Here is a 22,831-nt window from a genome sequence, read left to right as displayed (position 1 = left end):
CCTCAATGAGAAGTCTGCGCACCTCGATGAAGAGTAGCCCGCGCTCGCCGCAATTAGAGAAGAGTCCTCATGCAGCCACGAAGACCCAACAGAGCCAAAAATAAAAAAAATAAAATACCCCTTTTTTGGAGGTGAGGGAATGAGGTGGCTCAAACTTTGAGTAACGATAGTTTTTCCTTTTTTGCATAGATGGTTTAAAGAATTTTGAATGCCATTGTTCCCATCCCACCCTTATCCCCTGTTCCACATTCGTGGCCAAAGGTTTAAAAAAAGTTCTTAAAGGAAGCAAAGTTAAAGCAAGAGGGACTTATCTCTTAAGTGTTACAGAGCACTCCTACAGTTTTACATTCAGTTTCCAGTTCATCTGGAGAGTAGAGGGAAACATGAAAAGCTTCATTCCTTACAGATCAAGTGAAACCGGTTCCTATCTTCTCATTAAATACAAGTAAGAAACAGAAAAAGTAGCCTCTTTCTGGGCCTCTTTCATCAGAATTACTATGTCACATTAAGGAACCAATTGGTAAGCTTTGGGCAAGAGCTCAAATAGAACTGAGTGAACACTCTGTTTCTCAAGGGCAAATGGTAGAGGTTTATAAATGCTTTGCAGTTAGAGGGCGTGCTCTCATCCACTGTTTTTGATATTTGTGATCAAAGATGGATATGAGAATTTTTTAAAAAATACGTCTGTACAATAGCTCAGGACGCTGCTTCCACATAAAGAAGGTGAGCAGTCACACCCATTGCTGATGCTTTCAGAGCCTTGGGCAGTCTTGGAATTTGTGTTCTTTGAACTCTGCTGAAGTTGCCTAGTTGCAGTGGCAGTTGCTAAAATCAAATGTACTTCAGTTAGTAAAGAACTTGACAAAGATATTAACAAGACTCATTTTAATGAGGCCAGGAAAAAAAAAATCTGTGTGTATGCTAGGAATTGTAAATGGTGATGAAGCAGAATCAATGTAATTGAGATTATTTTATTAAAATTCAAAAATATTAAAATTTAACTGGATTATTTTAATCAGCTAGAGATGGTATAAAAAACTTGGCAAAAGTGATGTTTTACTTTGCTTGCTGGTCAGGATAATACTATATACATGGAATTTTAAAACATAAGTCTAGATTTTCTCTCCTCCCCACCAATATGTATGTATAAAAAAGTAAACATGAGCCCTAACCTTTCTGAAGCTTTCTTTGCCTTCAGTCTGGACACAATCTTGGGCAGAGAGTTCTCAGGTGAATTCCATGCAATTGAATTTTCTCAACAGGAAAAACAGTTGCTAACTTCTCCCCAAAAGTAAACAGCTGTATCAGAAAGCCATAGTACAAATGGAAGACAAACAACTCAATTTTTTAAAAATAAGTGAAAGATTTGGACAGACATTTTCCCAAAAGAAGAAATATGGATGGCCAATAAGCACATGAAAACATGCTCAACGTTTTGAGGCAGTAGGGAAATGCGAATTAAAACCACAATAAGATACCACTCACTAGCATGACTAAAATGTAAAACACCAACCACACTAAATGCTTAAGACCGTGGAGCACTAGAGCTTTTCAAATGATTGGTGGGAGTGCAAAATGGTACAACCACTTTGAAAAATGGGCAGGCACTGTCTTTCAGAACTGAAATATATCTACTCTATGACCCGGCAATTCTTTTTTTTTTTTTTGTGGTATGCGGGCCTCTCACCACTGTGGCCTCTCCCGTTGCGGAGCACAGGCTCCGGACGTGCAGGCTCAGCGGCCATGGCTCACGGGCCCAGCCACTTCACAGCATGCGGGATCCTCCCAGACCAGGGCATGAACCCGTGTCCCCTGCATCGGCAGGCGGACTCTCAACCACTGCACCACCAGGGAAGCCCAGCAATTCTTATCTTAGGTATTTATCCAAGAGAAATGAAAGTATATCTCCATGAATGGAAAGAAGATGCCAACTATAGTGTGATTTTGAACAACTGAAGGAATGAAAGAATCAAGAATATATTTGAGCTTGACATTTGGCGTGTTTTCTTTCCTCTATTAGAGGGTCTCAGAGTGGACACCTAGAGAAGGGAATGTAACCCTATTGTACTACTCAGCTCCTCGGTAAGCAATAGTATATAATGAGTTAATGCTGCTTAATACTTTCTTGTAAATCTGTGCTATTAGATATATAAAATAAAATTTTATATCCTCCTGGTGAAACAAACCTTTTATCACTATATGGTCACTTCTCTAATACAAAGCCTTCCCACAGAGAAGCACGACATATACTATTTCTCTTACAATGTATTTAATATGATATAATATGGCTACTCCTTTTCTTCTGATTAGTATTTACCTTGTATCTTCTTTGATTCTTTTGCTTTCTTTTTTTTTTTCTATCCATGTTTTAGGTTTGTGTCATATAAACCACAAGTAGTTAAATTTCTTTTTTTTTTTTTTTTGATAGAGGTTCTTCCCACCACCATCTCCACCAAGTCCATTTTCCCTGCTCTTATGGTTTGGAAGATATAACCTCTTTTTTTAAAACTGGCCATACTTGGAATTTTAATACATCTATGTAACAAACTCTAAAGTTGGCCACTACCTTAACCTTCTACTGAGCAAATAAGGATGTTTAAATGCTTCAACTCCAGTCCCCTTACCCCTGGCTGATGTGTAATTAATTGGTTGCTATTTTTAGATGTCTTTTTACTTTTCTTTTGAAGCTCTATTAACTAGACATTACTTGCTTATTCCATCATTGTTTATACTCACCTAACATGTTTGTAATGTTTTACTCACCATTTTCTTCTGTAGCTCAGACCTTCCTTTGAGGATCCTCCTTCTTGAAGTACATCCTTTAAAAGTACATCCTCCTTCTTAAAGTACATCCTTTAAAAGTTGATTTAGTGAAGGTGTTTGGTGGTGAACTACCTCAGTCTTCTGAAATATCTTTCTCTTCCCCTCATTCTTGAAAGCAAGTTTCATTAGGAACATAGACTCTAAAGAGTTAGAAGGAACTTCAGTGACCATGTAGCCCAGCTTTCCATTTCCAGAGAAAGCCTGCCTCTGGGCACACAATTTTTCCAGGGTCCCTACTGCCTGCAAAATAAAGTACAATTTCTTAGCCTGATAATGAAGATGCCCCTGTCCTGCTCCCATTGTCTCTGCTTCAGAATCCCCACCATCTGTCCTGCTTCTGTGTGGGAAGCCTTTGTATTAGGGAAGTTGGTTTTCTCATTGTTCTCTAGTGCCCATATACTAGGGCTTATGTCAGTCTTCCCAGATAGATCATCCTCCCTAACCTTTATAGGGTGCCTTGGTCTAAGTTCTGCTGTTCCGTCAAGGCCTAAATGAAATGCCTTCTCTGCCATGGAGCCTCTCCTGACCACCCCAGCCCTCTTCCCCTTCCCCTTTCAACACCTGTAGATAGCACTTAGCCTCTCTGCTGGGTGCTTTTCATCTCTTTATAGCTTGTGTCTCCAATTGGAATGTAAGCCCATCTGGATAAATGGCCTTCAAACTTCTTTGATCAAGTAGACATCAGTGAACAATTTTTGAGCATACACCCCACATATATGTATATTTTCTTAAATTATATATATAATTTTATATATATATATATATATATAGTGTGTGTGTGTGTATATATATATATAGTACTATGATTGCTATAAACACAAAGTATCATAGAATTGAAGTGAGGAATGTGAGAAATAAATAAATGGAAGGTGCAGTAGTTTCTTCCTGTATCCCACCATAACGATTCGAGAAACTTCTTGGAGTAATCTTGCCCTACTTCTTGGTGTTCTGGGCCCTAGTAAATAGTAGACATTTAGTAAATATTTGATGATGGTGCTGCAGTTACGAGGTATTAAAGTGATCAGGTCGGAAGGTGAATATCAGAATTTGCTTGAACCTTGTATTCTCTCAACTCTGGACGTGGGTACGTACTGTTTCCTCTTCTTGCAACATTCTTCCCCATTTTTCCTGTTCCACCTCCCCTTCACTTGTTCTGAAAGTCGTAACTTCATTGTCCTTAAAAAGAAGCCACCTCTGATTGCCGCCTGTCCTGGTAAGGCTCCACCCCTTCCACACTCACATGGAAATGTGTACTATGCACAGTAATAGCCATTTACAGTCTGTCTCCAATGTAGGCTTTCAGTTGTTGAAGGCATTACTCTACCATGTTCACCATTGTACCCCCACTTCCCATCGCAGTGTCCAGCACTTAATAAAGATTCAAAATCTGTGGATTGAATGCACATATGATAGAGAAGGAAGAGGCTGGGTGTCCTTAGAGCCTATATGGGGACCAAGGTTAAAACAAAAGATGAGCTGCCCTTTAGTGTCCAAAATGGGACAGAATACCTGCTTGCCCTCAAAGCGGTTTGTGCATTGAATGACAGCTTTAGGGTTGAGAGGTCTTTTGCTATTCATTTTCCAGCGGAACCCTAGCAGTTTGTTGAATTGTTGTGTATTTAGACGATGTTTACTAGGTTATAATAAAGCTCTGAATTAAACCCAAAATATCCAGACTTTTGTTAATGTGATACGTTGAGCTGGTACTAAATGCTTCAGAAGAGGGAGGCATTTGTCACACCTTATCCAGCTATTTGGTGTATTCTTGTATACATTTCTGCTTTTCCTAGAAAGGTATGAACTCTTATTCAAGGATATAGAGTGGGTTGTTTATGGTAATAAAGAAGGAATCCTTTGAATCGATTTTAAGAAAAGAGGATTCATTTGTCTTTGACTAGTGGAATGTTCTTTCTGGTAGCACAGTAATAACAACACTGGATCATTAAGATGGGAATTTATTGCTAATCCCAAACTCTACTTTTATCAGTGGTTTCAGTCCCTGTCAGTACCAAACCTTGGTTTGCATTATTTTTAAAAGTTTAATTTGTCGCCTTTAAATTTTATCTGTCCCTGTTTAATTTAAGGCATAAAGCAATTGTCAAAAAAAACCCAAACAACAAAAAAAGCCAACCTAATAGCCAGATGTATGCTTCTAAGTTGTGAGCCTCTAACAGGAAGTGACCATATGATATAAATAACATTTGATTAAAGCAGCTGTCTCTCTCTCTCTCTCTCTCTCTTTCCCTCTCTCCTTTTTTTAAAATAACTATCAAATCTGGCTGAGATTCAAAGCCCTGGCATCAGTGTTGGAGCACATTTAGTTGTGTGATAAAGGTGTTTTACCTTCAGTGTTAGGTTTTGAATTAGTCTGTTTACAATGAGCAATGGTGCAGTGGTTTTAAAAATCATGTTGAATCAGCAACATGAGGGAGCAGCATTGCTTTCATTCCAGCCATGTAGCTGGAAAAGGAAATGATTAGACATCATACTCCTCATGGCTAATATCCTGTGAAGTTTTTCTAAAATCATGAAATCAGAACTCAAGAGCTTAGAAGGGACCTCAGAAGTCTACTAGTAGAAAGGAAAAAAACAAAAATTGAAAGGGAAATGGAATCAGCCACACTAAAGGGCAGGATTCTTTTAGTTCTCAGCAGGAAACACATGTTTATCTGGAAAAGATTTTGGTTGGACAGGTTGTTTGTGTAAGAATCTTTTTTGTGAGGAAGGAAGACTAACCTGAGCTTGGAGGCTGGCGGTGGAGAGGACAGTCTCTAAGCTGTTAGAGAATGAGATTGAGAAAAAAAGTACAGATTTCAAATAGAGAAACCCTACTTTCATAGGGGGGATGTGCTAATGCTATTAGCTTACTTTTAAGTCAGCTGTGCTGTATATTCATTTTATAAGATATGATTAAGTGGTAACTTTAGTATTAGTTGCTATAAAAGCAGAAATAGTAACTTTTAAAAAGATAGGGAAAATTTATGTCCACACAAAAACCTGCACATGAATGTTTATAGCATCTTTATTCATAATTGCCAAAACTTGGAAACAACCAAGATATCCCTGAGTAGCTGAAAAGATAAATAAACTGTGGTGTATCCAGACAATGAAATATTGTTCAGTGCTAAAAAGAAATGCACTATCAATCCATGAAAAGATACGGAGGAACCTTAAATGCATATTAGTAAGTGGAAGAAGCCAATCTGAGAAGACTACATACTGTGTGATTCCAACTCTATGACATTCTGGAAAAGGCAAATTTTGGAGACTGTCAAAAAGATCAGTGGTTGCCAGAGGTGAGAGGAAGAGAAGGAGATGAATAGGCCGAGCACAGAGGATTTTTAGGGCAGTGAAACTACTCTGTATATTGTAATAATGATGAGTATATGTCATTATACATTTGTCCAAACCCATAGAATATATAGCACCAAGAGTGAGCCCTAAGGTAAACTATGGACTTCGGGTGATTATGTTGTGTCGATGTAGGTTTATCCTTAGCAACAAATGTACCTATTCCTGTGAATGATATTGATAATGGGGGAGGCTACACATGTGTAGGGCAGGTACAGGGGGTATATGGGAAATCTCTGTACCTCCTCTCAATTTTATTGTAAACCTAAAACTGCTCTAAAAATATATACTCTTCAAAAATATATGGAAAGGGGGCTTCCCTGGTGGCACAGTGGTTGAGAGTCCGCCTGCCGATGCAGAGGACACGGGTTCGTGCCCCGGTCTGGGAAGATCCCACATGCCGCGGAGCGGCTGGGCCCGTGAGCCATGGCCGCAGAGCCTGCGCGTCTGGAGCCTGTGCTCCGCAACGGGAGAGGCCACAACGGTGAGAGGCCCGCGTACCGCAAAAAAAAAAAAAAAAAAAAAAAAAAAAAAATATATATATATATATATATATATATATATATACATATATATGGAAAGGGAGCTTCCCTGGTGGTGCAGTGGCTAAGAATCCGCCTGCCAATGCAGGGGACATGGGTTTGAGCCCTGGTCTGGGAAGATCCCGCATGCCGCGGAGCCGCTAAGCCCGTGCACCACAGCTACTGAGCCTGCGCTCTAGAGCCTGCGAGCCACAGCTACTGAGCTTGCGTGCCTAGAGCCCGTCCTCCACAACAAGAGAAGCCACCGCAGTGAGAAGCCCGTGCACCACAATGAAGAGTAGCCCCCGCTCGCCGCAACTAGAGAAAGCTCGCGGGCAGCAGCAAAGACCCAACAGAACCAAAAATTTAAAAATAAATAAATAAAAATTTTTTAAAAATTTTAAAAAAATGTGGAAAGACGTTTTAATTGGAAAGTGGTTGGCAAAGTAGCACAAAGAATATGACACCACTTACATAAGATTGCATGTCTATACAGTGTATATATTTGGCATGTTCACCAAAATTTTCAGTGATTATTTGTATAGTAAGATTGAAGATGACTTTTTTTTTTTTTTTTTGCGGTGCGCGGTCCTCTCACCGTTGTGGCCTCTCCTGTTGCGGAGCAACAGGCTCTGGACGCGCAGGCTCTGCGGCCATGGCTCACGGGCCCAGGCGGTCCGCAGCATGTGGGATCTTCCTGGACCGGGGCACGAACCTGTGTCCCCTGCATCGGCAGGCAGACTCTCAACCACTGCGCCACCAGGGAAGCCCCGTGAAGATGACTTTTTAAAAGAAAAAAATTTTTCTTTATTTTCTGTATCATTTGCATTTTCTCTAGTGACCATATATTATCTTTATAAACAACTGTAATGAAAGAGCAAGAAGACATTTTTATATGCTGCCTCTGCTCTGATAAGTGAAACCACATCATGGTTTCATTATCCTCTTAAGTTCAGAAGGTTATCAAAGGGACAGGAGATACCATGAGTGGGACATTTTCTCTCCAGTTAAATTTTCTCCAGGTAAAAGAAAAATTGCCAGATAACTGGAAAATGCTTCAATTTTTAAGCATATAAAACCAAGATACTTTATCTAACTTAAGCTTGGAGTTGTGGATAATGCCATTTTGAGATAATTTCCAGATAGTTAGGATGACAGAGTGATGATAGGGACATACCTCCAAGGATCCAGTACAAATTTGATGGAACAGAAACATATTTCCTGCTCATCCTGAAAGCTGATGGTTAATGATCCACTAAGCAATGTTTAATTTTCATTTTAAAAAACTGAAGAATGAAGAAGTGGCTGCTGGAAGTCTATTTACGGATGAAATCAGTGGGGGAAATAAAATATTTGTAGAATCACAGAGTAGAAATCCTTCCCATTTTTCACAGTGAGTCATTGTAGGATCCTTGCATTTGTCATAGGGAACAAGAAGAAATTTCTGTCATTAAATTGTTTGTGCAGAAAAGAGTAGGCACAATGATAGTCAAAGATTATTATTGTAAGAATTTTCTAGTTATACTCCATGTCATTCCACAGCAGCTTGTTAGGAAATATATATGGCAGCAAAATATAAATAAGAAATCAGGACCAGGCTAAGTATGAATTCATTCTATGGTAGATGCTATGAATGACCTGCCCATATTTCCTCTCAGCCCACAAAGAAGGGCTGGAAATGCTGGAGAATTAATGTCCCCTTTCCTTGAAGCAGCCATTAACCAATGTCAGATGGGAGCTGGAAGATAAATATCCCAGTTTCCTTGCCCCTTGAGGATGTTCTGCCCACTCTTAGAAATCCCTGAAGGAACCCAGGTGGCAGGATGAAAGGGAGGAGAAGATTTGATGGGTTCCTGAGAACTATGGGTGTGGGGTTAGGGAAGTCAACATTGGTATCTACTAAACAGACTTAGTGGAGGAGTTTAAGATCTTCTGGGTTCGTAACGAAAGGAATCCTGGTCCTCCAAGCCCATTACTACTGGACTTACTCCTAGCCTACCACTGTCTTTCTCTGCAGAGCCTTGTGGATGCCCCATTCCTGGTACCTCAGGTCCAGACCCCAGAAATTGAGGACCGGGGGAAAGACTAGTCTCCCACCTGACTAAGGCCCGCTTGAAAGTCTTTTTGCTGTCTGAGGACCCAACTTTCTCTCAGATGTTGGACAGTGGAAGCACCACCCTTTGGGGAAAATATACCCCCTGCTACCTTACTATGGTTCAAATAGGACAACTACAGTAAGCCTGATTTCCATGCAGGACATTCACATACACTGTGAATTATGTGTATTTCCTGCACATAACTGGTTGGATGAAGGATGGATTTCAGAGGGGAGCAAACTTGTGCAGGGAGACTAGTTAGGAAACTATTTCACAGTCCAGATGAGAGGAAAAAGGCATGAACTAACTATACCCAGTGAGCATGGGAGGGAGAGACCCAGTCAGATCATAGAAGACTTAGTAGAACTTGACGATCAGTTTGTTGTGGATGGAGAAGGAGGACCTGAAGACATCTCTGCGCTGTATTTTGGGTTTTTTTCTTCTTTTTCTGGATGACTCCAAGCATAGTGGTACTATTATCTAGGAAGAAACATGGGTTCAAGAGGTTGGGGAAGAGGGTTCAGCCTACAAATGTCAAGTTTTAGGTACTTTGGGGATGTCTTGAAGAGATACTGAGAAGCTACTTAGAAACAAGTTTAGTAGTTAGAAGCCAGAGCTACAGCTGCAGATTTGCGAGTCCTCAGTACATAGGCAATTGTTGGAAGTCAAGAGGTCTTTTGAAGTCTTGGAGGAGATGAGTGCCCCGAAAGACCAGAAGAATGGTGTACAAAGAACCTTGGGACACACACATATTTAAAACGTTGGGTGGAAGAGAATAGCTGGTGAGGGAGACTAAGAAGAAATTGTGGAGTGAGAGGAACCAGATGTTATTGGAGCCAAGGTCCCTTTCTTCAGGGCTGAGGAGAGAGTTTGTACTTTGGACAATACCCGTAGATACAAGGGGTGAAATTAAGAAGGAGGTGATTGGACAATGGGAGATCAGGGCTCTTATAACAGTGGGGTGAGAGGCCTTTCCCAAGGCTCCTGATGGAACTTGGGTACCATTTCTGATGGCCGCATCCATGACCTCTGTTCTGCTCCTCTTTCTGCTGACAGAGGAGACTGGAGGGTTAGGTGGGGTTGGGTGAGAATGGGCTCAGCTTTCATGATGCTATGAGCCATGAGTCCTCTGCGAGAGGGTCAATCTAGTAAATTGTTTTTCCCTCCTCTTTCCAGTGATAGTCATCCCCATGAGTTTGCACGATGGTAGATGCTTTTGTAGACTGTGCTTCCTCAGAGGAAGCCAAGTCCCTGAGAAACACCTGTGTATAGCTCCTGTAGAGTCAGGTCTCATACTACGTTGAGTTGAATCATTCTGTCTGAATTTAGGAATACCTATGAGTCATGTGATTCAGCTCTTTTCAAAAAACAGAAGATTCTGTTCTGCTCAGTGCCATTTGGGGGCTTTTGCTTGCCATTTTTAATACCAACACTGTCACAGCCATTGTGACTGGTGCTGGCATAAATTCCTGGAATCCTCTCCCTATCCTGCTTCACCAGGTTCTCCTTCCTCTTCCAAACAACAGCTAATCTCAACCCATTTATGAAGTCTTCCTTAATTAATCAGACGACTAGGTACACAACTCCTGCGATTCTCTCTTCACTCAACACCCAATAAATGCTGTCACCCACTGGTTGTGTGTACCTGTTGTAAAGACTCATTTAAATTATGTATTTGCTTAATACGTGTGCTAATTGTTCTGTTATTATCACTATTGTCTCAGACAGGAATCATCTAAGTTTAAGTTCTTAAGCATCATTCTTTATCACACAGTTCTGTGATCATGTGGTTGCTTATTCAGTATGTTGGATAATACTATGCAAAATTCTCTTACTACCTTATTGCATTACCTTTCAAGGATATTTTGTATTTTAGAGACATTAACAACATAGCACACTCTGGTTCTTTCTTGACTAGTAACTTTTGGTCAACACTAAGGTTTTCCTGTTTGTTTTTCCCATAGTCATCACCTCCCAAGTGCACACATGAGAAAATGAATGTCTCAGGAAGAAGAAAAAAGACATCTGATAGCATTGCTCAGTAGTTCAACATAGTAAACAGGGTCTGGCGTCCCCACTTCTATCATTGGCTGCCTGACCTCACTTAACCTTCCTGTTAGTTTCTGTTTCCTCACCAGAAAATTTATTTCTTTCCAGGGGAGAGACCCAATTGATTCTAGAAGATTCTAGGAGACCCAATGTTAATAATGTTAATAAAGGACAAAGTGCAGGATGGTGTTAACCGTATGGTCCTGGGATAAGATCAAGAGTGGAGGATTCCGGGGGTAGTTCTGGTGCTAGCTAGCTACTAGATGAGCCTTGAGCACGTTGTTGAACTTCTAGGTAATGGTTTCCTAGGTATTGATTCTTCTTCTAGGCAATTAGGTGATTGGATTAAGAATCCCTTCTATTTCTTGAACTCTGAAGTAGGAGTTTTAACAACAAGTATAATAGGTAGCACTTAGTTGCCACCTGCTAGGTATTTTTCTAATTATGTTACACTTATTATCTCAGCAAGTCCTCAAAATGGCCGTTTGAGGAGAGTTCTCTAGCCCTTCATGTTCTACAAATGAGGAAACTGAGGCATAGGAGATAAAACAAGTTGCCTAAGGTCACCCAGTTTATAAGGGGAAGAAGCAGGATTCACAGCTGGGCTCCAGATTCGAAGCGCTCACCCACCACACTCTCCTGCCTGCCATATATAAAGGCTGCACGACCTCCCTGCACCGCCCCCTTGAAGACCAGATTTTAGTAAACTAAGTGCTTTTGCTGCTGAGCAAATTCAACTTAAATTGCATTCTACACTACATCAGAGGTATTTCTTTTATATGCTTTATATCAGTAATTCTAAAAATTAAAAAGTGCCGTAGATTTCTCTTTCTGATTTAATATGCTTACAGTCATTTGGAAACTTGGAACTATGCTGTTTTGACTCACATCAGAATGTTTCAGAAGTACTTTCAAATACAGATGTCTATATCTGGTATATAAAGCCTTAAATTCAGGTAGGGAGACCAGAAGACTAAAAAGGATGAAATATTTACTATTTTTGAGATCAGGTTTAGACCGTATGACAGAGACTTCGGAGAGCCATTCCTCCCTGGCAGAGCCTCACATCAGCAGCGCAAGTTTCAGACCAGCACAGCTTTCTGCGATGGAAGCTTACCCTGGGGTGGCTCCTGCTCACTTGTGCCTCCTCAAGTTCTGAAAGAGTGTGTGGGCTGACAATCAGATTTTATGAAATATAATTTTATTTCAAACTAGTTAAGCTTCGTTACATTTGACATAATTATTCTCCACCCTGTGGTTGGGAGGGCTTGGCAACACCAACTCCTGGATAAGACAGATCAGGGCTCCAGACCTGCCCACCTCCTGAGACTGGAATGTGAGTTTCCACTCTGGGGCACTGAGCCAGCTTCCTATTTACTTAGAGGCATTGAGCACCTCAGGAGCAAAACAGAGGTTGTGATGCAAGTTTTGGCTGCAGAGCATGTTAGGATGGCTTGATGTGTTCACCTAACACGTGGTCTGAAAGATTTCTCAAAGCCCAGGGTACACAGGATTACATCGTCTTTTTTAGCCCTTCTAACTCAGTCTTAAGTCAACAGGAGGCCGTGTGAACAATGAGGAAGCTCCCTCTGCGCTCTCATTGTCAAATGGGGGTTGAGTCTGTGCTCTGGGGAACACAGTTAAGTCCCAGAGTTCTTTCTTCCTGGTCAGGGCAGCCAGCAAAAGAATGGTGATAGGGAAAGCCATATGAAGCCATGGGGGCCCCGGTTTACTTACATGACTTAAATTTCTTGCAAATTCTGAGGTGTGGGTGAGTGTGTGTTTGCTTTCTAAACAAAAAGAGGCACATGTGCAAAAGAATAGAGAAAAGGGAAGAGTGAAGTTTCGTTAAAATGACCATGTATGAGGCCTTATGAGGCACCTGGGTATAGGAGGTGAAAGAGACATAACCCCTAGTTTTCTGGGATAAGGGAAAAGATGGAGGTGTGCTCCCAGGTTGCTGTGGAAACAGAGGGGAGAATCATTTCACTCTGCTTCAGGATTTGCCTTAGGCTCTGAGGCACACAGGAAAGTCTAAGTTAACTAGTTTAAAAAAAAAAAAAAAAAAAAAAAAGGAAGGAAGAACATTCCAGGGGGGGTGAAAGGCAGGAGCGAAGGCATTAGGGGATGACTGACTTGGTGAACAACTACAAGCAGTTTCTTCCTATGTCCTTCCAGCTATAACAAATCACCTGGAAAATTCATAGGTCACATTACTGCAATGGTAATAGCTGTTGAGGGGGGAAAAAAAGACCCAATTCATGAAATATTAAAACTGCAAGTGAGCTGACCTTTTAACCAATCTTTATAGTATTAAGGGATTAAATGAGTAAATTATTGGTAATTGGACCCCCAGGGAGAATTTAATTTGCATTTAGATGTGATAAGTGTTTAGTAATTCAATACAAGTTTTACTTTGGCCAGTACTGAGCTGGATCTTAGGTTGGTGATAATGTAGATCAGGTGTAGGGTCTTATCATTAGGCTAACTTTCATCATCTGTCAACAAACGAACATTAAAATCTGTTTATTTTGTGGTTACTAAATGGCTTCTAGAAGTATTGTGGAAGAGAGCAGTTCAGTACAGTGACTTCTGTTCTTAGGTGACCCTTATCCAAAATTGTAAGAACCTCTCAGGAATATTGATTATGACACTATCCCCGTAGCGCTGAGGACAAAGGTATATTTTCATCTTCTTTAGATAGCTGGGAAGCCTGAGAATGATAGTAATTGGGCTGCTTGCCAAAGATGTTACACACACACACCCCAAAACAAAACCTGAAGCAGGTACAATTTTAACCATGCTAGAGCCTCTGAAGAATTGGTATCTTAGCAACGTTTATTTGGACTATTTCTACATTTTATTCTTTGAGATTTCTTGTATTGACCCTAATTTTTACTGTTAAAAAGAATATAATGATTGATATCTACATAACATATATTCCTGCTTTCTGGTGTTTTTTATAGAAAACAAATCCTAGAAGTTGAATTGTTGCATGAAAGGAAATGCACATAACACTTGGACAAGGTCACAAAAACACTCGCTCGAAAAGATATCTGCACCTCCGTGTTCATAGCAGCATTGTTTACAATAGCCAAGATATAGAAACAACCTGTGTCTATCGATGGATGAATGGATAAAGAAGTTGTGATATATATACACAATGGAATATTAGCTATAAAAAAATGAGGATATCTTACCATTTACGTCAACATGGATGGACCTTGAAGGCATTATGCTAAGTGAAATAAGTCAGAGAAAAACAAATACTGTATGATCTAAAAAACAAACAGGAAAAACAAAACAACCAATTCACAGAAAAACAGATCAGATTTGTGGTTATCAGAGGCCGGGTGTAGGGGGAGGAAGAATTGGAGGAAGGTGGTCAAAAGGTATAAACTTCTGGTTATAAGATAAGTAAGTACTAGGGATGTAATGTATACAACATGATAACCACAGCTAACATTGATGTATGATATATAGGAAAGTCGAGAATAAATCCTAAGAGTTCTCATCACAAGGAGAAAATATGTATTTCCTTTTCTTCTTTCTTTTTATTGTATTTATATGAGAAGGTGAATGTTAGCTGAACCTATTGTGGTAATCATTTCACAGTATTTGTAAATCAGACCGTCATGCTTGTACACCTTAAACTTACACAGTGAAGTTAGGTCAATTATTTCCCAATAAAACTGGAATAAATACTTCAACAGGTATTTGTCAAATTGGTCACCGAAAGAAATCATTCTTGAAATAGCTACGTGTTGAATGTGACCATGTGCCTAGCTCTGGGCAAAACGTTTCTAACGCGTTATCTCATTCAGTCCTTGGAAAAAACCTAGGAGGAAGGCACTACCTGGTTTATAGATGGGAACACTGAGGCTTAGCAGGGTAAATACAGCCAGAGGATGGTGGGGCGAGGACTAGAGACCAGTTTATGCTCCTACCAGCAGAGGCTGGAGGTGCAGATTTCCCTACACTGTAGTAAGAGTAGGCATGTTAACTACCTTTATAAGTATTTGCCAACTTAAGAGGTAAAATGTCATTTACCTTGCAGTTCTTACATGTCTGTCTTGGATAGGATTGGACATCTTGGCATGTTTATTGTCTATTTGCATTTATAATTTTATGAATTCCCTGTTCACTTCCTCTGCCCCTTTTTTACTAGATTGTTTATCCTCTTTTCTTAATGATTTATACATATTATAAATAGTAACACTGTCGCATGTTGCAAATCCTTTTCTCCCCAGTTTGTTTTAACTTTGTTTTGTGTCTGTTGACAAGTAGGACTTTAAATTTCATAGATTGCAAATCTGTGGATCTTTTATGGCTGTAGAAATTTGTTATCCTCATCCCATTCCTAGGAGTGTATTTTTTTCCCATGTTTTCTTTCTTTCTATAATTTCCACCTCAACATTTATCTGAGATTATTTGGGTGTAAGGAGTGAGGTAAAGATATTTCCCAAAAGGCTACCTAGTTGTCTAAACACCACTTATTGAATAATCCATCTTTTCCCACTGATTTGAACCATATTCTCTTTCAGCCAAATTGATTTCTAGTTTTGGACTTTTCTTGAGGGGGTAGAGCACTGTTTAAATTATCGTAATTTTATAATATGTTTTAACATGTAGAGCAGGTCCTCCCTCATTGAAATTTTGGGACAGTTTTAAAATATTTATAGTACCAAATAAACCTTGAAAAAAATTGTCAAGTTTAGAAACATCCTTTGGGAATGTTGATTGAAGTTTTGTTGAATTTAGACATTAGATAGAATTGACAACTTTGTAGTATCGAGTGTTCCAATTTAAGAACTTCATTTTTACTTATCTTTTCATACCCTTCAGTTGGTTTTATAGTCTTTTTTTCATATAAATCTTGCACTTCTGATAAATTATTTCCTAGATAATTTGGTTTTTTTGGTTGTATGAATGGGGTTTTTTAACTTATTCTAGTTGGCTCTTTTGATATACTAAATGCCTTGACTTTTAATGATTTATTATTGTCCATCACACCAAACTCATTTTTTTAATAGATTAGGCTGAATTCTCCTGAGTTTTCTAGTCATACATTAAACAACTTCAAATAATGGTATCTTTGCCACCTTTTCCTAATAGTTTGATCTTTTGTTTCATTTCTAACAACTTTGGTGAGTACTTTCAGAATAATATTAAATAATAGTGGTGATAATTAGTCTTATTCGTTCTTAACTGTCCCAGGAATTTTGTTAACATTTACCATTCAGTTTGATACTTCTGACCTGTGAAAATGTGTGTTAGTCATGTTAAAGAGACAATCTTTTAGTCTTTTCGAAAGAATTTTTTATTGGATTACAAGTTAAATTTTATCAAGTGCCTTTTAAACATCTATTGAAACTGTCATACTTATTCTTTCACCTATTAATAGAATAAGCTATAATAGATTTTGTAATAATATGCCCATTGTTATGCTCCTGAGAAAATTCCCACTTGGTCATAGTGAGTTTTTCTTTTTAAGATAATTCTGGATAGTATAGAAGTTTCTGGTTATTTGAGTATATTGCTACTGGGAAAAGTCTACATAAAATGAATCCTTCAGAATTAGAGGTAGTCCTTTAAAAACTTTATCAATTCCTTCTAAAAAATTAGACTTTTTGGTTTATGTGACTAATTTTGACCATGTATTTACATGGAAATCTTCTATTTCTTCCAGGTTTTAAAATTTATTAGCAGATTATTCTTGCATGATTCCTTTAGTTTCCTTTGGAGCAGTGATTCATTTAAAAGCATTATTGAAGAAGGAATCTTTATTTTATAATCACAAGTCTCTGCATACATTGGGAAAGTTCTAGAACAGTTAGGTGGAAGATATCATTTATGATCTTTAAATGGTGCACAGTTTTTAGAGTCTTCAGATTAGGAGCCACTACTTTTAAAATATGAAATTAGAAAGGGAACTCTGAGTGTATTCCCAGTTAATTTCTGCCTCTTCCAAGTTAACAGAGGTGTTGCTGGAACTGATGCTTTTGGGCAGGGCTCTCACTGTGTTGGGGGCAGTTCCCTCACTAAGTTTGTGAGGACAGCAGAATGAAAGGGGAGTAATGAGGAGCCCTGTTTGCCAGCCGGTCACTGCAGCCAGTCGGTGAACCTGAGGTCCCAGACAGCTGGACAGGGACTGCGAGACCATGCTGCTGTCACATACTGGCGCATCGAAACTCTGGGGAACCCACGCTCTGTTCCGGGGGAGACTGGCCCAAGATAGCCAATTATAACTAGGCAGTTGAGAATCCCAGGGTTCACGTATGTCTAACAAAGCATGATGATTTTCTGGGGTGTTTTACATCTTGAAGAAAGAAAAAAGTAATTTGGGGAGTATTTGAACTACCAAACTTTCTCATACATTAGGTGCTGGTAGGTTCATTACACATTATTCTTTTTTCCCTTCTTTTAATATATAGCTACTCTCCAGAGAGACCGAATCTTCAAACATTTTACCAGGAAGCGCCAAAGGGCTATGCGAAGGCGAGTCCACCAGATCAACGGACATAAGTTCATGGCCACATACCTGAGGCAGCCCACCTACTGCTCTCACTGCAGGGAGTTTATCTGGTAAGAGGTCCCCTGTCTTCTCTCCTCCCAAGAGCTGAGACTTCCTCTGGTTGTGTGTGATTTCAGGAGAAAGCATGATTATTAAGAATTGTTTTAGAATCTGATTTTTTTCTCTTACTCTAATATGTTGACCTAGAAATTTTAATCCCCCCAAAAAAAATTACACAATTTACAGATTAAGTTTTATATGTTATTTCTTTTGCCAATCATGTTGGTAAAAGTGCTAATGAATCATGAACTGGTTAAAAAGCACTAATTAGAGAGAGAGGCTAATCAGTTAATAAATGATCTATCCCTAAGGAGGAAAGAAATATCAACAGTATTTCTCTAAGAAGGCATGAATCACATGATGACTTATGGAATTAATTGTTGCAAGTAAACTAAACATACAGTAGTCTTCAGCCTTATAGTATGTAGACAAAGGTAATAGCTTTCAGTGATCACATACTATAATCCCTGGCATTTAAGAATCAAGATAATTAATAGTTGAGAAATTCTAGATGGTTTGGGGCAATATCTTACTATACATGTTACTCAAGTGGCAAATCTATAATGTAAAATAAATTTAAGTAATAGTTATCTTCAATCAGAGGCAACATTAAACATATTTATTTGCAGAGAGAAGGAAGAAATACCCTCACATGCACAAAACATACACATACACACCCTTCTCAGGAGGAAGAAACACACTTTCACATCTGCAGCATAAAAGGAGATCTTTGTTTTTGTTGCAAATTTTAGTCATTTTGTTTAAAGCAGAAACACTTGATTCAGATTCATTTCTGAGTATTGATCAATTACTTTGTGTTTTGTGGGGGGTTTTGTGATTACTTTGGATTTTATACCTTTTAACAGTCAGAATGCAGGCTTAGTTTGTGTTTCTGGCCTTTTTAATCAAGAATATGGTCTTGTCTATGAACCTTTTAAAGTACTATTGGAATCCGTTTGCTAGTATTTTATTGAGGATTTTTGCATCTATGTTCATCAGTGATACTGGCCTGTAATTTTCTTTTTTTTGTGATATCTTTGTCTAGTTTTGGTATCAGGGTGATGGTGGCCTCACAGAATGAATTTGGAAGTCTTCCTTCCTCTGCAATTTTTTGGAATAGTTTCAGAAGGGTAGGTGTTAACTCTTGTCTAAATGTTTGGTAGAATTCACCTGTGAAGCCATCTGATCCTGAACTTTTGTTTGTTGAGAGCTTTTAAATTAGATTCAATTTCAGTACCGGTAATTGGTCTGTTCATATTTTCTATTTCTTCCTGGTTCCATCTTGGGAGACTGTACCTTTCTAAGAATTTGTCCATTTCTTCTAGGTTGTCCGTTTTATTGGCATTATAGTTGCTCATAGTAATCTCTTACGATCGTTTGTATTTCTGTGGTGTCTGTGGTAACTTCTCGTTTTTCATTTCTGATTTTATTGATTTGGGCCCTCTCTCTATTTTTCCTGCATGAGTCTGGCTAAAGGTTTATCAATTTTTTTTTATCTTTTTGAAGAACCAGATTTTAGTTTCATTTATCTTTTCTATTGCTTTTTAAGTCTCTATTTCACTTATTTCTGTTCTGATCTTTATGATTTCCTTCCTTCTACTAACTTTGGGTTTTGTTTGTTCTTCTTTCTCTAGTTGTTTTAGGTGTAAGTTTAGGTTGTTTATTGAGATTTTTCTTGTTTCCTGAGGTAAGCTTGTATCACTATAAACTTCTTTCTTAGAACTGCTTTGGCTGTGTCCCATAGGTGTTGTGGTTTTTTTTTTTTTAATATTTATTTATTTTTGGCTGTGTTGGGTCTTCGTTGCTGTGCACGGGCTTTCTTTTAGTTGCAGCTAGCGGGTGCTACTCTTCGTTGCGGTGCGCGGGCTTCTCATTGTGGTGGCTTCTCTTGTTGTGGAGCATGGGCTCTAGGCACACAGGCTTCAGTAGTTGTGGCTCGTGGGCTCTAGAGCGCAGGCTCAGTAGTTGTGGCGCACGGGCTTAGCTGTTCCATGGCATGTGGGATCTTCCTGGCAGGGATTGAACCTGTGTCCCCTGCATTGGCAGGCGGATTCTCAACCACTGTGCCACCAGCAAAGTCCCATGTCCCATAGGTTTTGGATTGTCACGTTTTCATTTTCATTTGTCTCTAGGTATTTTTTTTATTTCCTCTTTGATCTCTTCAGTGACCCATTGGTTGTTTAGTAGCATACTGTTTAGCCTCCATCTGTTTGTGTTTTTTGCAGGTTTTTTTTTCTTATAGTTGACTTCTAATATTATAGTGATGTGGTTGAAATATATGGTTGATATTTCACTATTCTTAAATTTACTGAGGCTTTTTTTGTGGCCTAGCATGTGATCTATCAAGAATGTTCCATGTGCACTTGAAAAGAATGTGTATTCTGCTGCTTTTTGGGTGAAATGCTCTATAGATAATATCAATAAATATCATTTGGTCTAATGTGTCATGTAAGGCCAGTGTTTCCTTATTGATTTTCTGTCTGGATGATCTGTCCATTGATGTAAGTGGGGTGTTAAAGTCCCCCACTATTATTGTGTTACTGTTGATATCTCCTTTTACATCTGTTAATATTTGCCTTACGTATTAAGGTGCTCCTATGTTGGGTGCATATATATTTACAATTGTTATATCTTCTTGGATTGATCCTTGATCATTATGTAGTGTCCTTCTTTGTCTCTTGAAACAGTGTTTATTTTAAAGTCTATTTTATCTGATACAAGTATTGCTGCTCCAGCTTTCTTTTGATTTCCATTTGCGTGGAATACCTTTTTCCATCTCCTCACAAATATCATATGATACCATGTGAAATCTAAAAAAATGGTACAAAGGAACTTATTTACAAAACAGAAATAGACTCACAGACATAGAAAACAAATATATGCTTACCAAAGGCAGAAGGAGGGGGCAGGGATAAATTAGGGGTTTGGGGTTAACAGATACATACTACTATATATAAAACAGATGAACAACAAGGACCTACTGTATAACACAGGCAACTATATTCAATATCTTGTAATAACGTATAACGGAAAAGAATCTGAAAAAGAACATATATGTATACATAGATATGTATATATATATATAAAATGAATCACTTTGCTATGCACCAGAAACTAACGCAACATTGTAAATCAACTATACTTCAATAAAATAAATTTTAAAAAGAAATAAGACATTAAATTTGTACACAATAAAAAAATAAATAAAATATAAAAGAAAGAAAAAGTATAGAGTCTTGTCTAAACCAAAGGCCCTAAACTGGCTGTCGATATGTATGAAGCCTAAAACTGTAGTCTTTAGGAAGACGTTCCTATTCCATTTTTTGATGAAAAAATTAGCATCTCTGGCAACTTCGAGCCCATTTTTCTTCTTTGCATGTTCCAGTTAGACCCACCTCTCCCTGGATTTGCCTGACCAGAAGGGTAATTGTCTGTTGCTCTTTTATTTCATGTCACACCATTTGGCTTCCCTCCTTTACGTGACCTGTCTGCCCCTGTAGGCATTTGTGGTGACAACCTGTGATCTCAACTAACGTTCTTAATGGAAACTTACTTGATAATTTCACCAATTTTTTTTCTACCAAGGAAACTTTAACTCCCACCTAACTGGCCTTGTGAAACACACGCACACGCACACACACACACACACACACACACACATGCACACACACTTAAAATAGTGGTTATGTGTTTTATATATATACACACACACACACATACACACACACACACACACACACACACACACACACACACACATATATGATTAAGCACATGGACTCTGTCATTCAATTTCATCACCAACTAGATGTGTGAACCTAGACAAGCTATATAACCCAGCAATGTCTCCTCATTTGCAAAACGGAGACAATAATTTTATTTTATTTACATAGTAAACTTTTATATGCACTAGAGTGCCAGGCACTGTTCTAAGTATTTTACATTATCAACACTTTTTATCTTCATGATAACCTTATAAAGTAGGTACTGTTATTATTATACCTTTTTATATATTAAGAAACAGTGGCTCAAAGTAGTTAACAACTTGCCCCAAATCACATCCAGGCCATCCAGCTTCAGGATCTGTGCTCTAGGCCATCCTATTATATGTGCTACCTCACGTGGCTTTTATGAGGATTAAATGAGATGGTAGAGGTCAGCTGCTTGGCTCATGGCCTGGCATATCCTACTGGCTTAGTAAAATGTAGTTTTTGTTAATAAGAATGAGAATCATATCACCATCACCCAGAGACTGTATTAGGGAGAGACAGAGATGGAAGCTGTGGGTATGATGGGCATATTGTGACCGCACTTCTGCTCCCCAGTGGACTCTGGGTGATGTGGGCACACGGAAGATGGAAGATGCCTCAGGTCAGGCAGCTGGAGTGGACTCACCTGTTTACATCCATATGTATATCTGCATCTGTTTACTTCACCCTCTGCATGTCTTTATGTGTATGTGAGAGAGAATGATCAGTAAGGCAGTAAAGTGAAACTTCAGGAAGAGGCTCAGTCATACACACAGAGGAGGTTTATTTTCACTGAGGACTTGGGGGATTGCCGCAGCGATGGGTAGAATGAGAACTGCCAAACTCACCTGTTTGTTATTCGGAGCATTCTAACTCATCAATTTCCTCCTTGTCCTGTGGTAACAAAAAAGGGCTTAAAAAGGACATTATTTCTGCTGCTTCTCTGAAATTGTGTTTTTAATAAAGGACCAGAGGATGAAATTTGTTTTCCTTAAGTACTGTAATTATAGGAACATTGTTGCTGAAATATTTGACTAATGGTTTCTTTTTTCTCTATTGTCTTGAACAGGGGTGTATTTGGGAAACAGGGTTATCAATGCCAAGGTAAGAAAACATTTTAAAACTATGTTTAATCTTGTTCCTGTGTTAAAAAGTGATTATACCAAGAGGAAACAGGATACATTCCATTAATATTTTGATAAATAACTCTCTGTAGGTCAAATGAGACCCCCGTAGAATTACAACCCTTTAGTTTTGTTTAAATTTTAGCCATGTCTTTTTGTAGACAAAGTAGAGGGGATGTTTTTATTTCTGAATCCAGGATACCTATATACGTGTAGTTGTTTAAAGTTTTGTCTCTGCAGGATCATGAACATACTAAAAGGTAATGCGATTTTGTGAGCAGGACCCTTGAGTCTTGAAGATAAATTTTTGGTGTTTTACAATCCCCTTGTCCGTAGGAGTGAGAAGTAGCACAATGCTGATTTCTCTTTACCTGAATTGGAAATAGAAGCTATTATCCAAGTTGCTTTTTGGATTTTCTGAATTTAGTTAAATGTGAGAATGTTCAAAGTTAGGCTGTTAAAGGTCTTGTAAGTTATTATCCATTCAATTTATTTTGATTTTCACAATTCTGAGATAACCTCGATTAGTGTTCCGGAAGAATTG

General features: G+C 38.7%; 1 protein-coding gene across 1 annotated transcript in view; it reads left to right on the top strand.

Moving 5' to 3' along the window:
- PRKCH (protein kinase C eta) overlaps window positions 1-22,831 on the top strand; it is a 222,216-nt gene that overhangs the window by 102,169 nt on the left and 97,216 nt on the right. Inside the window, exons 3-4 of the mRNA XM_060004442.1 lie at window positions 17,275-17,425; window positions 22,233-22,267. Of these exons, the coding sequence (XP_059860425.1) occupies window positions 17,275-17,425; window positions 22,233-22,267 (186 nt within the window). The remainder of the gene's footprint in view (window positions 1-17,274; window positions 17,426-22,232; window positions 22,268-22,831) is intronic.

Source organism: Delphinus delphis, chromosome 2, assembly GCF_949987515.2.
Source record: "Delphinus delphis chromosome 2, mDelDel1.2, whole genome shotgun sequence".
Classification (NCBI taxonomy): Eukaryota; Metazoa; Chordata; class Mammalia; order Artiodactyla; family Delphinidae; genus Delphinus; species Delphinus delphis.
Note: the sequence above shows the minus strand (reverse complement) of the source record. Positions and strands in the feature narration are given on the sequence as shown.